Here is a 17,500-nt window from a genome sequence, read left to right on the forward strand (position 1 = left end):
ATAAACCAGTTTTCCAGCTTAGTTTTTGGAAAATAATACAAAACAAGATTCAAGATAAACTTCAAAAAATATTAAAAATAATTTAAATTCAATTCAATTAAAATAAATGTAGTCCTGCTCCATAAATAAAACACTGACGTGAAAAGTTCCCTAAAGTCCCTAATGATATTTTGTGTTGATGAAAAGAGGAATTTATCAGAGAATGTTTAAAATCTCTAAAATCTGAAACTGAGCTGATGGAGCAGCGCCACCTCGTGGACACGAAACCCGGAAGTTTATTTCCCTTTCGGAGAGAACACAAGTTCCCGGATGTAAGAAGTTAAAGGAACTGAGACTTCAGCGACGCTATTATTATTATTATTATTATTATTATTTAGCACTGATTATTATTTATTTATTATGTCCTGTGGTTGTTTAATAGAAAATAAAGTGCACTTTTAATTCAATTCAATTCATTTTTATTTGTATAGCGCTTTTTTACAAAGGTCATTGTCTCAAAGCAGCTTTACACAAACAAACTTTTACACTTTTTCACTTCTCTGTGCTTGCTGTTTTTCTCTCTGTCGTGTTTCTGTGTTTTCAGGTTTAATTCTGCAAACAACATCAGTCATAATTTTATTATCATAAATTTTATAGTTTATGTGAAATCCGGCAGAAAGAACAGAAGGAATAAAACATCAAAGTGCAGCTCAGTTAATTGGTCGCTAGGGGGCAGTGTGTGTGTGTGTGTGTGTGTGTGTGTGTGTGTGTGTGTGTGTGTGTGTTCAGACATGTAGCACTAAAGTGTAGAAGTCATTATGCAGTGCCCTATGTAGTGCACTTAGAAGGTGTACACGCTGGAATTTAACTCCCTATTTAGTGCATAACTATAGGGAGTAAGTGTACAAGTCACTGTGTTAAACCCTACACCATGAAGTTCGGGTTAAGGTATGTCAGGAGTAAGGAGTGATTTGGGACGGAGCCATGGTGTGTGTTGTGAAGTGTGGACTCAGTATGCCATGTTCCTGACAGTGACCTCACAAACACCCATTTGGTGTTTCACCTTTGACCTCTCAGCACCTTTCCCACTTTCCCATGTCCTCCTCACACCCCCCTCACTCTCCCACTTCCTGTCGGCTCTCCGTAAACAGGAAGTGATGACGGGGGGGCTCTGTGAGAGTGCCAGTGGAGAGAGGCCGATAAGGTAAACGGGGTCGTGACCTTTGGCCTCTCATGCATCAACAGTGGTTTAACCAATTCTAGCAGTGTATGCAAAGTTTCCATGGTGACACACTCTCAGGCTGTACGTAGTTCTGTGTAGTTTGGGATGTAACCACTGAATACACACACACACACCATCCACTTTAATAGGAACACCTGTACACTTGCAAATTCATGCAGTTCTCTAATCAGCCAATCACGTGGCAGCAGCACAATGTATAAACTCATGCAGAGGCAGGTCAAGAGCTTCAGTTAATGTTCACATCAAACATCAGAATGAAGAAAAAGTGTGATCTCTGTGACCGGGCGTGGTTAGTGGCACTGGACAGCTGAAGATTAGAAAAAAAATCACCTGGTCTTTTTCCAGTCTTCAGCTGTCCAGTGTGTGTGAGTGTGTGCCTCAGATTCCTGTTCCTGGCTGACAGGAGTGGAACCTGATGTGGTCTTCAGCTGTTGTAGCTCATCCACCTCAAGGTTCGATGTTTTGTGCATGCTGAGATGCTTATAGGAGTTATTATATCCTTTTTCCTTTATTATATCTCTCTCAAACCAATCTGGCCATTTTCCTGAGAGAAGTTTCTGAAATACTCAAACCAGCCCATCTGAGGGGTGTGTGTGTGTGTGTGTGTGTGTGTTTCTCCTTCTTAAACACTGCTAATAGAACACACTTGCGCGCTGGTGTAACCCATTTCCACTCAATGCCACGCCTCCCGGGAATAAGGGGTTTATACTGTGTGTAAAGTTTAATACTATTATTCAAAACACGGTTTACAGCATTAGCAGCCTTTAGTGTGTGTGTGTGTGTGTGTGTGTGTGTGTGTGTGTGTGTGTGTGTGTGTGTTTTTTTGTGTGTGTGTGCGTGCGCGTGCGCCCATATAAACACACACACACAGTTCTCATCACCACGGAAACTTGTCTGACAGAGTTAGGTGTGTTGAATCTGTGTCTGGCGGCTCTTTGAGTCAGAGAACACACCTTTATTCACACACACACACACACACACACACACACACACACACACACACACACACACACACACACACCTGGCTGGTTCAAACCTGCAGTGGAGGAACATGAGGTGAAATCCGTGGCCCGAGGCTGCAATTTACAGAACACCGCACCCAGAACACACACTACTGTCTCTCTTTCTCTCTCTCTCACACACACACACACACACACACACACACACTCTGTAGTCAGACTTCACTGCTGAGATACAAGGAATGCAAACAAATCCATCACGTCAATGTTCTTCTCTCATATTACCACCAAAACACACTGCCATCCTATAACACACCATCCCTCACTGACATCCCATAATAACCCCCCATGCCACATCCAGGAAGTAGACTCTTAACTATTAAATTTATAAATATTAAATTGAATGACTTTTACAAGTTTGAGTTCATTACTGAGTCACTGTTGAGTTTATCTGTGTGTCCCAAATCACACCCTGCTCACTATATAGTGCACTACTTTATAGTGATGTCTGAGATCATAATATGAACAATAACTCCTGAAGACATTAATCTCCAAGAGTGGGTGGGGTTAGCGTAGTGAGAAGTGTGTAGGGTGTAGGGAGTAGGGAGTAGGGTGCATGGGGGGAGCATAGTGAGAAGTGTGTAGGGTGTAGGGAGCAGGGCACATGGGGGGAGCGTAGTGAGAAGTGTGTAGGGTGTAGGGAGTAGGGAGTAGGGTGCATGGGGGGAGCGTAGTGAGAAGTGTGTAGGGTGTAGGGAGTAAGGCACATGGGGGGGAGCACAGTGAGAAGTGTGTAGGGTATAGGGTGTAGGGAGTAGGGTGCATGGGGGAGTGCAGTGAGAAGTGTGTAGGGTATAGGGTGTAGGGAGCAGGGCACATGGGGGGAGCACAGTGAGAAGTGTGTAGGGTGTAGGGAGCAGGGCACATGGGGGGAGCACAGTGAGAAGTGTGTAGGGTGTAGGGAGCAGGGCACATGGGGGGAGCACAGTGAGAAGTGTGTAGGGTATAGGGTGTAGGGAGCAGGGCACATGGGGGGAGCGCAGTGAGAAGTGTGTAGGGTGTAGGGAGTAGGGCACATGGGGGGAGCGTAGTGAGAAGTGTGTAGGGTGTAGGGAGTAAGGCACATGGGGGGAGCGTAGTGAGAAGTGTGTGGGGAATAGGGTGTAGGGAGTAGGGCGCATGGGGGAGTGCAGTGAGAAGTGTGTAGGGTATAGGGTGTAGGGAGTAGGGCGCATGGGGGAGTGCAGTGAGAAGTGTGTAGGGTATAGGGTGTAGGGAGCAGGGCACATGGGGGGGAGCGCAGTGAGAAGTGTGTAGGGTATAGGGTGTAGGGAGTAGGGTGCATGGGGGAGTGCAGTGAGAAGTGTGTAGGGTATAGGGTGTAGGGAGTAGGGCACATGGGGGAGCACAGTGAGCAGTGTGTAGGGTGTAGGGAGTAGGGCACATGGGGTTGTTTATGTTCTGTATGTTTATAAAGGGTTCTTTTACACTGAGCTGCAGAGGATTAGTGAGCCTTTCTCTAGTGCACAATGAGACACTCTGTTGTTAGGACACGCCCAAATGCACACCACCAAGGGGACTAGAGTTACACTTAACCCTCACCACTCCACAGGGAGCACACAGAGGTAGGGAATGGGGGTAAAGAACAGGGGGTAGGGAATAGGGGTTAGGGAATAGGGGGTAGGGAACAGGGGCTAGGGAATAGGGGTTAGGGGGTGGGAAACAGGGGGGAGGGAATAGGGGTTAGGGAGCAGGGGGTATTGAATAGGGGTTAGGGGGTAGGGAACAGGGGGGAGGGAATAGGGGTTAGGGAGCAGGGGGTAGGGAATAGGGGTTAGGGGGTGGGGAACAGGGGGGAGGGAATAGGGGTTAGGGAGCAGGGGGTATTGAATAGGGGTTAGGGGGTAGGGAACAGGGGGGAGGGAATAGGGGGTAGGGAACAGGGAAGAGGGAATAGGTGGTAGGGAGCACGGGGGAGGGAATAGGGGTTAGGGGGTAGGGAACAGGGGGGAGGGAATAGGGGTTAGGGAGCAGGGGGTAGGGAATAGGGGTTAGGGGGTGGGAAACAGGGGGGAGGGAATAGGGGTTAGGGAGCAGGGGGTATTGAATAGGGGTTAGGGGGTAGGGAACAGGGGGGAGGGAATAGGGGTTAGGGAGCAGGGGGTAGGGAATAGGGGTTAGGGGGTGGGGAACAGGGGGGAGGGAATAGGGGTTAGGGAGCAGGGGGTATTGAATAGGGGTTAGGGGGTAGGGAACAGGGGGGAGGGAATAGGGGTTAGGGAGCAGGGGGTAGGGAATAGGGGTTAGGGGGTGGGGAACAGGGGAGAGGGAATAGGGGTTAGGGAACAGGGGCTAGAGAATAGGTGGTAGGGAGCACGGGGGAGGGAATAGGGGTTAGGGGGTAGGGAGCAGGGGGGAGGGAATAGGGGTTAGGGGGTAGGGAATAGGGGGGAGGGAATAGGGGTTAGGGAGCAGGGGCTAGGGAATAGGGGGTAGGGAACAGGGGATAGAGAATAGGGGTTAAGGGGTAGGGAGCAGGGGGGAGGGAAAAGGGGTTAGGGGGTAGGGAGCAGGGGGGAGGGAATAGGGGGTAGGGAGCAGGGGGGTAGGGAATAGGTGGTAGGGAGCAGGGGGTAGGGAATATGGGTTAGGGGGTAGGGAGCAGGGGGGAGGGAATAGGGGGTAGGGAGCAGGGGGGTAGGGAATAGGTGGTAGGGAGCAGGGGGTAGGGAATATGGGTTAGGGGGTAGGGAGCAGGGGGTAGGGAATATGGGTTAGGGGGTAGGGAGCAGGGAGGTAGGGAATAGGTGGTAGGGAGCAGGGGGTAGGGAATATGGGTTAGGGGGTAGGGAGCAGGGGGGAGGGAATAGGGGGTAGGGAGCAGGGGGGTAGGGAATAGGTGGTAGGGAGCAGGGGGTAGGGAATATGGGTTAGGGGGTAGGGAGCAGGGGGTAGGGAATATGGGTTAGGGGGTAGGGAGCAGGGGGTAGGGAATATGGGGTAGGGTTTAAGGTTTTACAGTAACTCTCTTATAAAACAGGGTTCTTCAGTTTGTCCCTCTGAGGAACCCTTACGGGTCCCATGCAGAACCTACAACAGGGGGTTTGGGATCAGATCAGTCTAGTGGGAAGTGCTGTTCTGTCCCAGGGGAATAATCCACGCCGGGGCGGAGCGTTACGGAGCGTTACGGAGCGATGTGGAGCACACGAGTCCGGTTCATACTTGACGCATGATTTTTTTGTGCGCGTGAAGAAGCAGCAGTAACGTGAGCAGTTCACACACTCGCTGCGTATCTTACGTACATTCAGAAGTTTTAAAAGCGACTTTGACTAGAGCGACACTTCGGAGCCAAAACATCCCTGTGCGTCAGAATGTTTAGCGATTTCATCCACGTGACGTTAAACACACTGACGAGCTCCGTGTCTCTTTTTAAAACTGTCCGCCATCGTCGTGATTGTTGTCATGAGCTGATGATCTCATATCGGAAACTCTGACCTTATACTCAAAAGTATTTACTAATCTAGAAAATCCAGAAGAAAAACAAAGCTTTTGGTAGGTTCGAAGGCGACATGAGAAGATTTTAAAACACAAACATCAACTGTAACAGGAAACGCGGTTAGTGTTAGTGCTCAATAACGGTATACAATAGTACGTAAGTACGCAACCTGAAACACAATGCTAGTGTGTTTAGCGGAGGCGGATGGACAGTTGTTGCTTTGATTGCTGAGCTACGCTACTGCAGCGTGTCAGGAGAGTGAAAAGACTGAAATAACACGGACTTGTTTAATTTAAACGCGGCTCGTCTGAATGTGACTCCCAGAAACATTTCAAAATAATAGCACACAAAATCTTAAAGTTAGGGCTAATGGGTAGGGAGTAGGGCTTAGTCTTAGGCTCGTGGTTATAGTTATATTCAAATTATTTAAAGTTTAGTGTTAGGGGATCACAGTTTAGGGTTTAGTGAGTAGGGTTTAGGGATTAGAGATTAAGGTTTAGTGAGTAGGGTTTAGGGATTAGGGTTTAAGGTTTAGGGAGTAGGGTTTAGGGATTAAGGGTTTAGGGTTTAGTGAGTAGGGTTTAGGGATTAAGGGTTTAGGGTTTAGTGAGTAGGGTTTAGGGATTAAGGGTTTAGGGTTTAGTGAGTAGGGTTTAGGGAATAAGGGTTTAGGGTTTAGTGAGTAGGGTTTAGGGATTAGAGATTAAGGTTTAGTGAGTAGGGTTTAGGGATTAGAGATTAAGGTTTAGTGAGTAGGGTTTAGGGATTAGGGACTAAGGTTTAGTGAGTAGGGTTTAGGGTTTAGGGACCAAGGTTTAGTGAGTAGGGTTTAGGGATTAGAGATTAAGGTTTAGAGATTAAAGTTTAGTGAGTAGGGTTTAGGGATTAAGGGTTTAGGGTTTAGTGAGTAGGGTTTAGGGATTAAGGGTTTAGGGTTTAGTGAGTAGGGTTTAGGGATTAAGGGTTTAGGGTTTAGTGAGTAGGGTTTAGGGATTAAGGGTTTAGGGTTTAAGGATGTGTTTCTTACGTTTTTAAGTCAGTGAGTTTTGATTCATCCAGACGCGTGTCTGACTGTGTGTGAGTGTGTGTATGACTACAGCAGTGCTGTGATACACACTTCCTCACAGTGCCACGCCCGTCACAATAATGAATCAAAGTACACACACACACACACACACACACACAGGTGTGTCGTGTATAAAAGCAGCTGAGCGAGTGAGCAGAGAGAGTTATAGAGTTATAGAGCTGCTGTGTTTGTTTCTCCAGGATGAGGACTCTTATTATTCTACAGATCACCGCAGGTACGACTTTATTATCCATTACACACACACACACACACACACACACACACACACACACACACTCATATCTGATACTGGGTCTCTGAGCTCTCATACAGTATTATGTAGTATTAGAGCATGTTAGCGGAGTATTGTACAGTATTAACAGAGTATTGTAGCATGTTGCTACTGAGTATTGTGGCGTATTACAGAGTATTATCAAATATTAAAAGTGTGTTACATTGTATTAATATCATATTATTCCGGTATTATAGTGTTGCTAGAGTATTGTAGAGTACTACAGAGTTTCCTGTTTACACAACTGCACTATTTGTCCATGTAGCTCACAGTTACAGAAGGGAATGATTTATAATCGCACTATCCGTGTCACCCAGATGAGGATGGGATCCTTTTGAGTCTGGTTCCTCTCAAGGTTTCTTCCTCATGTCGTCTCGGGGAGTTTTTCCTCACCACCGTCTCCTCTGACTTCTCATTAGGGATAAATTTATACATTTAAAATTTGTATCCTGAATTTATATATTTCTGTAAAGCTGCTTTGTGACAATGTCGACTGTTAAAAGCGCTATACAAATAAAATTGAATTGAACTGAATTATTAACAGAATATTAATAGTATTATATCATATTAAAAGTATTAATAACTCTATTAATAATATTACAGAGAATTACATCATTAATACAGTCAGACAGACAGACAGTGAGAAACAAAGACATTCTGTTTTTATTCCAACCCCTTGCTTTCCTGGGTCAGTTACATTATGTGTGTGTGTGTGTGTGTGTGTGTGTGCAGCATTAGCAGCAGTGTGTGTGGCGCAGCAGGAATGTTTGAGCGGGGCGTGTTATCCTCCACTGGGTGATTTACTGACAGGCCGAGAGACTGGACTCAGAGCCTCGTCTACATGCGGTCTCACCGGCATCGAGGTGTTCTGTACACCTTTAGGACAGGTATACACACACACACACACATACATTCACACACGCACACACACACTCACACACACACACACACACACACACACTCACATACACACACACACAATCTGCCTGAGTAAATTGATGGTTTACTGGATACTGGTTTTTATTTAGTGTAGAATTCATTTAAAACTCACATTAATACTGTGTCACATCACATCATGAGTCCACTGTGGTCACGTCCCAAATCAAACACTGTCCTGAACTGAAGTGTGGATTTAATGAGTGCACTTGATATTCACTTTGACACACAACTTCAGGATCACTCCTTAAATAGTGCACTATATAGTGAATAAGTTGGAATTTGGGACACAGGGGGAAGTGATGCTAAAACGTTACTTACTTCTGTGTGTGTGTGTTTGTGTGTGTGTGTGTGTGTGTGTGTATAGTGGAAGATGAAGTGCTGTCCATGTGACTCAAGAACTGCAGAAGGTCGAAATGCACACACAATCCAGAACGTTCTGAGTGCCGCTGGACCTGAGCGCTGGTGGCAAAGCAAAAAAGGTCAGATATACACACACACACACACATACACTCACACTCACACACTCACACACACACACTCACACACACACAAAATCATTACAGTGTGACTGTGGAACCTTAATTTGTTTGTTTGTTGTGTGTGTAGATGTGAGTCCTGTCACTATAGAGTTGGACCTGAAACAGCTGTTTCACATCAACAACCTACTACTGTACTTCAAGGTATAACCACACACACACACACACACATACACACATACACTCACACACACACACACACACACACACACACACACTCACACACTGCCCCTCCCCCAGGGTCCGAGGCCGGACGCTCTGGTGATCGAGAGGTCGTCTGATTTCGGGAGGTCGTGGACTCCGGCGATCTACATGGCCACTGACTGTGAATCCACTTTCCCTCACGTCCTAACAACGACCTCTGACCTCGACAACCCCCACTGCTACACACTGCCCTCCAACGCCAATAACCCCTTCCAGGACCAGAGGGTAAGAACACAGACACTCACTTCTATTCTTTTTCATGGACTTGCACTGATTGTGGATATAATTATTGACTATTGATTATGTTTATTAAGATCAGTGATTGATGGTGTGTGTGTGTGTGTGTGTGTGTGTGCCTCAGGTGTATTTCCACCCTCTGCTGCAGTACTCCAGTCTTCCTCTCCCACAGGAACAGATGATTGAGAGTAAGCATCGTCCAATCAGATCACATCACTAATGAAGCCTTAGAGTCTCTGATTGATCCATTCATTCATTAACTGAGTGACTGACTGATAAACTGATTGGTTTCTTCGCTCACCGATTGATTGATTGATTGATTGATTGATTGATTGACTGATTGGTGGTTACAGGGCTGTCAGGTTATACAGGGCTGCGTGTGAACCTGACTCAGTTTGGGGCGGTGCCTTACACGCCTGGCCGACACCCATCACGCTTCTACGCCCTGAAGGAGATTAAGCTGATTGGCTCCTGCTTCTGCCATGGCCATGCTGACCGCTGCCTTCCTGACCCCACCTCCAAAGACCTGCCCAACACAGAGGTACTCAACACACACACACTCACACACACACACTCACACACACACACAGAGTTCAGTCTGAGCAAAGACATGGTCTTTGTGTCTGTCATCTGATGCTCCAGTGCTAAACTAATTGTGTGCATGTCTTTGTTTGTTTGTGTGTATGTGTGTGTGTGTGTGTGTGTGTAGGTATATGGTGCATGTGACTGTCAGCACAACACAGCAGGTGTGAACTGTGAGCGCTGTGCTGACCTTTACAACGACCTTCCATGGCAACCAGCAGAAAGAGACAACACACACACCTGCAAACGTACGACGCACCTGAACTACTACACACACCTGAACCACTACACACCTGAACTACTACACACACCTGAACCACTACACACCTGAACTACTACACACCTGAACCACTACACACCTGAACCACTACACACCTGAACCACTACACAAACCTGAACTACTACACACCTGAACTACTACACACCTGAACCACTACACAAACCTGAACTACTACACACCTGAACCACTACACAAACCTGAGCTACTACACATCTGAACCACTACACACCTGAACCACTACACAAACCTGAGCTACTACACAAACCTGAACTACTACACACCTGAACCACTACACACCTGAGCTACTACACACCTGAACCACTACACACACCTGAACCACTACACACACCTAATACATACTAACTTATCCATACTAGTATAGCCTAAATATATGTGTGTGTGTGTTACAGGCTGTGAGTGTAATAACCATGCCCAGCGATGCCGTTTTGACCGTGAGCTGTACGAGCTCAGCGGGCGAAGGAGTGGTGGAGTGTGTGAGGAGTGTACACACCACACTGCAGGAACACACTGTGAACGCTGCGCCGACAACTATTACAGAAACCCCCGGAGCAACATGCAGAGACCTGACGCATGCTTACGTATGTCTCACACACACACACACACACACACACACACACACATTCCAGTGCCAGTCTCTGTGTACATGCTGATGATTTGTATGTGTGTGTGTGTGTGTGTATGTGTGTGTGTGTAGGGTGTCAGTGTGACACTGCAGGGTCAGAGGTCGGGCGTCAGTGTGATGAGGTCACGGGGGTGTGTCGCTGTAAGGAGAATGTGGAAGGAGCACGCTGTGACCGCTGTAAACCCGGATACTATGGCCTCAGCAGTACGAACCCCCTCGGCTGCTCCAGTGAGTGACCTTTGACCTTTAGGGTACACTACGACAAAAGTACACTTAATATATACATCCAGCTGTATATAGTACACAGTCTGCAAACCACTAATCTTATTCACTGTATAGGTCACATAAACACCTGTGTGTGTGTGTGTGTGTGTGTGTGTGTGTGTGTGTGTGTAGAGTGCTCCTGCAGTGCAGTCGGTTCCCTCCACAGTGTGTGTGATGCAGTGACAGGTCAGTGTGCGTGCAGGCAAAATATGGGAGGAAAGTCATGTGACCGGTGTGCCGAGGGATTCTGGAACTTGTCATCAGGATGTCAGTCATGTGACTGTGACCTCACCAACACCATCGGCAACACCTGTGACCAGGTACGACCTTTCACCCTCAAATAAGTGGCTATGGCTAGTGTTCAAGGAACCTGGAACCATGAATTAGGAATCAAGGAACACTTATATCACCTCCCCAACAGAGTTTCTGGACTGATGGTGTTCTTAGTTTGTGACGTTAGCGAACCGTGTCAGAATGTATTTATTGATAAAGACTTCGAAGCACTTCTGTAAGTCGCTCTGGATGAGAGCATCTGCCAAATGCCATAAATCTAAATGTAAAAGCTAGGGACCGTGAGCCGTATTCAGGGTTCAAAAATTTACATCAGTATTTACACAGGAAAGTTCCTCGTATTCAGAGTCGGGTTACGCAGCTGTGTGATATGATGATATCTGAATGAGGAGATGGTGAGCGTTGTATATCACCAATATATTACTGCATGAATAGTGCTAGTTGTAATTATCACATTATCCACTGTTTTAACAAAATGGCTTCCACAGTCACTATTCAGCAGCACATAGAATAGCACTTGATCCAGCACATCCTGCTATTCTACTCATGCGCAAAAATATTAACGTGTGTGCGGAATGTAGGAGATTTTATCACACTTTTAATTCACTATGTTGATTTGTTGACTTAATAAAATAATGTCACTGTGTTAATTCGATGCTCTACTATAAAGAAAACACGCTAACAATGTGAAGGATAATCTGACCTAGCACTCATCTGCTACACTTACAGAGAAACTTTAAGTTCATTTTATATATATATATATACACACACATAAGGTGTGTGTGTGTGTGTGTGTGTGTGTGTGTAGTTAACAGGTCAGTGTGTGTGTCGCCCTGGTTTTGGGGGTCGAACCTGCAGCGGCTGTCCAGAAAACACATATGGAGACCCACTAACCGGCTGCAGACGTAAGAATCCTGTCTCACTCTCTGTGTCTCTCTCTGTGTCTCACTCTCTCTAAAAATGGAACCATATTTAACAAGTAATAAAACAACAACAACAATAATAACAATAATAATAATAATAATAATAATAATAATAATAATAATAATAATAATAATATCTCTCTGTCCCTCCCAGCATGTGTGTGTGACCGTGTGGGCAGTGTGTCCGGGGGGTGTGACCGCCGTACTGGTGTGTGTGTGTGCAAGCCAGGTGTGGTAGGGGACAGGTGTGACATGTGTGGGCGTGGTCACTGTGCTCAGTTCCCTAACTGCCCCGTCTGTCCGTCCTGCTTCTTCTCGCTCGACACAGAGCTGCAGAACCTCACAATCCGTCTGAGCCACCTCACGTACACACTCACACACACACTGCCCCCCCAAATCCCCACACACACACTTCAACGCATCACAGGTGCACAGCATACACTCCGGCGAATCATCAATGCTCTGCAGCAGCTGCCTAATGACAGAGACCTATACGACACTTATACACACCGTTTATACACACTGCGGTGAGTCTCACACACACACACACACACACACACACACACACACACACACACAGTACTGTCCTCACACAGTGTTACCTGTCTCTCTCTCTCTCAGCTCTGAGTTGGAGAAGGTGGAGGAGGATTTGAGGCGTACAGGTGTAGTTTATACTTCAGAACTGGAGGTGGAGCTACGCAGACTCCAGCAACAGCTTTCTGACCTTCACCTGGTTTACAACGCCAAGAAACATGCAGTAACACACTTCAACGGCTCTAACTACGCTGGTATACACACACACACACACACACACACACACACACTCACACTCACGAAGTGGAGAGAGAAATACACTGGAGTTTCCTTTAAATAGTGCACTTAACATACGCTTAAGCCAGCGTGTGTGTGTGTGTGTGTGCGTGTGTGTGTGTGTGCGTGTTTGTAGGAGTCCTGGACGCTGTTAAAAATGCCTTCAGCAGATCCACAGATGCAGTGAAACGTGCAGATGGAACAGCAGACACTGTGGACAAGTCAGCGTCAGTCAGAGGCGATGCCATTAACGGCCTGAAGCATGTACAGCCAATCAACACGCAGAACCTGCAGGCGCTCGAGAAGGACCTGGCAACCCGTCCCAACCTCACACCTACAGCCACACAGGTGAGAATACAAACAAGTACACAACATCCACCTCAGACTATATTAGGATTATTAACATCGATAAGTAATTCCACTAATGACTCAGTGTCAGCTAATTATCATAAATTTGCATATTTAATTAAACAGGCCAACTATTACAAATAACTTACTTATGATTCAAACAGCTCCTGTAAATGTGTGTGTGTGTGTGTGTGTGTGTGTGTGATTAGGTGTGTGGCAGTAGGCGTGTGTTGCCGTGTACCCCGCTGCAGTGTGAGGGCGAGCTGTGTCCTGTAGACGGAGCGTCCCCCTGTGTTCAGGGACAGAAGTGCGTGGGAGCGTTACCATGGAGCCAGAGGGCGGAGCAAGACACAGTGGAGGTGAAGGAGAAACTGCAACAACTCAACGACAAGATCACTCAGGCATACACACAGGTAACACACACACACACACACACACACACACACAGTTCCCAGTGGCTGATAATGGGAGTGAAACTGTAACTCCTCCCTCTGATTTTCAGATTCAGAAATCCCAGGACTCAACCAATCAGGTAAGACTGTCTGCAGATGAGCTGTCCAATCAGATGAAGCGTACTCGTGATGACATCGATGAGGGACTGAAGGACATTAAAGACTTTGTTAAGAAGCTGAAGGACTTCCTGTCAGGTGAGTTCTGCACACGATCACTTCACTGCATATTTAAATCAGTGCTCGCTCTGTCAAAGGCTGTGTTTAAAATGTCTCCTTGCTCACTACATAGTGCACTACATAGGGCAAGTATAACCATAAAAGAGAAGTGTTAATATAGAGTATGTATATATATAATATTTTATTAGATATACAGTATATTTAATATACATAAGTAGGTATTGTGTATGTGTATATGCAGCAGGGAGGCTTAGGGAAGGCTGGATGAAATGTTTTTACGTGTCTAATTTACATATTCATGCATATTCATAGATCCCAACATTTTTAATGAGGGAGAAAGTGCAGAGACTTTCCTCTGGCATTTTTAGAGTAATTTTGAATGTGTGTGTGTGTGTGTGTGTGTGTGTGTGTGTGTGTGTGTGTGTGTGTGTGTATGTGCGCGTACAGACCCGACCACTGACCCTGCAGCAGTGCAGCGTGTGTGTGAGGGTGTGTTGGGTGTGAAGCTGCCTGAGACGGTCGACGCTCTAAAGAAGAAGCTGAAAGAGATTCAGGATGTGGCAGCCTCACTGCCCGACACCAGCAAGGTCCTAAAGAACGCCAGCTCACATCTGCAGGAGGCGCAGAAATTACTGCAGAACGCCGAGAATGCCAGGTACACGACATGCTAACATGCTAACACACACACGCTAACACACGTGCTAACACACAGTAGGCTGCAATCTACCATCACACACTAGTCAGATTCATTTATTTATGTGTGTGTGTGTGTGTGTGTGTGTGTGTGCCTTGCAGGGACACAGCACTGGGTCTGCAGGACAGCACTGAGAGGGTTCTGGAGTTTCTGAATGATGGTGAGAGCGCCCTCACTGACATGGAGGACAAACTGCAGCACAACCTCGACATCATTGACCAAGTCAGAAACAACATCCAGAATGTATGTTAACATTCACCGTCTCTAAACCCTGAACCATCTCTAAACCCTGAACCGTCTCTAAACCCTGAACCGTCTCTAAACCCCGAACTGTCTCTAAACCCTGAACCGTCTCTAAACCCTGAACAACTCTAAACCCTGAACCGTCTCTAAACCCTGAACCGTCTCTAAACCCTGAACCGTCTCTAAACCCCGAACCATCTCTAAACCCTGAACCATCTCTAAACCCCGAACTGTCTCTAAACCCTGAACCGTCTCTAAACCCCGAACTGTCTCTAAACCCTGAACCGTCTCTAAACCCTGAACAACTCTAAATCCTGAACCATCTCTAAAACCCTGAACCGTCTCTAAACCCCGAACCGTCTCTAAAACCCGAACCGTCTCTAAACCCCGAACCGTCTCTAAAACCCGAACCGTCTCTAAACCCCGAACCGTCTCTAAAACCCGAACCGTCTCTAAATCCCGAAATGTCTCTAAACCCTGAACCGTCTCTAAACCCCGAACCGTCTCTAAACCCTGAACCGTCTCTAAACCCTGAACCGTCTCTAAACCCCGAACTGTCTCTAAACCCCGAACTGTCTCTAAACCCTGAACCGTCTCTAAACCCTGAACCGTCTCTAAACCCCGAACCATCTCTAAACCCCGAACCGTCTCTAAACCCCGAACCGTCTCTAAACCCCGAACTGTCTCTAAACCCTGAACCGTCTCTAAACCCTGAACCGTCTCTAAACCCTGAACCGTCTCTAAACCCTGAACAACTCTAAACCCTGAACCGTCTCTAAACCCTGAACCGTCTCTAAACCCTGAACCATCTCTAAACCCTGAACCATCTCTAAACCCTGAACCGTCTCTAAAACCCGAACCATCTCTAAACCCTGAACCATCTCTAAACCCTGAACCGTCTCTAAACCCTGAACAACTCTAAACCCTGAACCGTCTCTAAACCCTGAACAACTCTAAACCCTGAACCATCTCTAAAACCCTGAACCGTCTCTAAACCCTGAACCGTCTCTAAACCCTGAACCGTCTCTAAACCCTGAACCGTCTCTAAACCCTTGTGTGTTTGTCTCAGGTGGAGGACGTTCTGCTTCCAGTCGAGAGGATAGTGAACGAGGGGTTAGGGGTAGTGGACACACTGCGCCCCCTGCTGGACCCCCTGAAGGAGGACGTGCAGAGAGGAAGGGAACTAGCAGAGGAAGCAGGGGAGAAGGCAGAGGAGGCGGAGCATGATGCCAACACTGCAGCAAAAGTATGCAACACACACACACACACACACACAAACACACACACACATTTAAAAGACCCATTAAATAATTGTCAGTTCATTTGCAATGACTCATTTGAGCAAATCAGGTGAAATGATTCCCTGCATACACACACAGAAAACACACACACAGAAAACACACACTACAGATAATTCACACACACAGAAAATTCACACACTACACTACACTACACACTACACTACACACTACACTACACTACACTACACACAGTATAAACACACTCACTGATGGGTGATTCCCAAATGAATCAGTTCTTTTGTAGTGATTCTTTTAAACTAACTGTGGAACTGATTCTGAGGCACAAACGCATCAAATTCATTTATTTTTTAAAATCTTACACTTTAACAAAATCTGTTCTATAATTTATATTTTATGACTTATAATGCTTATTATTATTATTATTATTATTATTATTATTATTATTATTATTATTATTGTGTGTGTGTGTGTGTGTGTGTGTGTGTGTGTGTACAGGACCTGGAATTACTGCAGCAGCAGCTGCTGAAGCTGAAGCAGGACACAGACACAAACAACAACACAGATGCAGCTGGAAAACGCCTACAGACACTACAGACTGAGGCGACACACCTGATTCAGGACACAGCCGACATCCTGAACCAACTCACAGGTACAGACACACAGAGAGGGAGAGAGGGAGAGACAGACAGATGACAGTGGGTTAGGAGTGTACATGTGTCACATTTTCAATAAATTAAATGAACATTGGTCTCTCTATCTCTCCTTCTCTCTCTGTCTCTCAGATAAGGAGGCGGGGCTACGGACACTGGGGGAGGAGCTCATGTTAAACTCTCAGCGATTGGACGGTTTGGAGTCTCGAGTCAATGAGCTGATCAGCAGCATCAGGGCTAAAGTTAACAATCTCAGCGGGTGTGTGGGCTGAGCAACTTTTAATACTTTTCTTAATGAAAATTTTAAAGTGAACATTAACAGTATTTTTTAAGGTTAAATGTGTGACTTTTGTTTAATAAAAAATTAAAAGATGTCAGTGCTGAGTGTTTGTGTTTACATTCCTGTACTTCCTGTTTCACCCTTTAATCAAACACCTCACACTTCACTTTCAGTAAACAGAAACAGTGCATTACAGCTATCTCTCTCTCTCTCACACACACACACACACACTCTACTATAAATTATTAGAATACTACTGTAAATATATAAAATACATAATTATGTGTAAATAATTTGGGTGCAATGAAGCGCTAATCAACTGTGTAGCATTAACAACGTGTGTGTGTGTGTGTGTGTGTGTGTGTGAAGAATGTGGAGCTATTGAGTATGATGAAGTCTCACGCAATGCAGCAGAACAGCACAGAAGGTTGAAGGTCATCAACATGGAAACACATTGTTCTCACACATCTGTTAAATACATTACACTCTCTCTCTCTCTCTCACACACACACACACACACACACACACACACATGTGTTCTGAAGGCTATCCGTCCCTGAGGGAATGTGTGTGTGTGTGAGAGATCCTATAAAAAAGATGACCAATAATAATAATTGCTGTGTGCTGGCTCCTGGTGGTGGGAATAAACA

The 17,500-nt window shown here is 46.1% G+C and overlaps 1 protein-coding gene across 1 annotated transcript; it reads left to right on the plus strand.

The window, feature by feature from the left end:
- The first annotated feature begins 6,847 nt into the window (after positions 1 to 6,847).
- On the plus strand, positions 6,848 to 16,947 carry lamb3 (laminin subunit beta 3). The gene is made up of 22 exons (XM_034313998.2): positions 6,848 to 6,978; positions 7,768 to 7,922; positions 8,339 to 8,453; positions 8,581 to 8,654; positions 8,751 to 8,939; positions 9,076 to 9,139; positions 9,305 to 9,492; positions 9,661 to 9,781; positions 10,224 to 10,412; positions 10,529 to 10,684; positions 10,853 to 11,040; positions 11,820 to 11,916; positions 12,089 to 12,461; positions 12,556 to 12,722; positions 12,881 to 13,092; positions 13,302 to 13,505; positions 13,595 to 13,739; positions 14,169 to 14,376; positions 14,517 to 14,658; positions 15,728 to 15,904; positions 16,416 to 16,569; positions 16,703 to 16,947. Exons 1-22 carry the CDS (start codon positions 6,945 to 6,947, stop codon positions 16,840 to 16,842), a joined length of 3,492 nt encoding a protein of 1,163 aa, XP_034169889.1. The 5' UTR covers positions 6,848 to 6,944; the 3' UTR covers positions 16,843 to 16,947.
- The last annotated feature ends 553 nt before the right edge of the window (positions 16,948 to 17,500 follow it).

The sequence above is a fragment of the Pangasianodon hypophthalmus genome, chromosome 20 (assembly GCF_027358585.1).
Source record: "Pangasianodon hypophthalmus isolate fPanHyp1 chromosome 20, fPanHyp1.pri, whole genome shotgun sequence".
Classification (NCBI taxonomy): domain Eukaryota; kingdom Metazoa; phylum Chordata; class Actinopteri; order Siluriformes; family Pangasiidae; genus Pangasianodon; species Pangasianodon hypophthalmus.

Excerpts from the sequence above, each read along its gene's own strand:
- lamb3 (XM_034313998.2), top strand. The coding sequence starts at position 6,945 with ATGAGGACTCTTATTATTCTACAGATCACCGCAG. Across the intron at positions 7,923-8,338 it reads TCTGTACACCTTTAGGACAG|TGGAAGATGAAGTGCTGTCC; the intron begins GTATACACACAC and ends GTGTGTGTATAG. Across the intron at positions 11,041-11,819 it reads TCGGCAACACCTGTGACCAG|TTAACAGGTCAGTGTGTGTG; the intron begins GTACGACCTTTC and ends GTGTGTGTGTAG.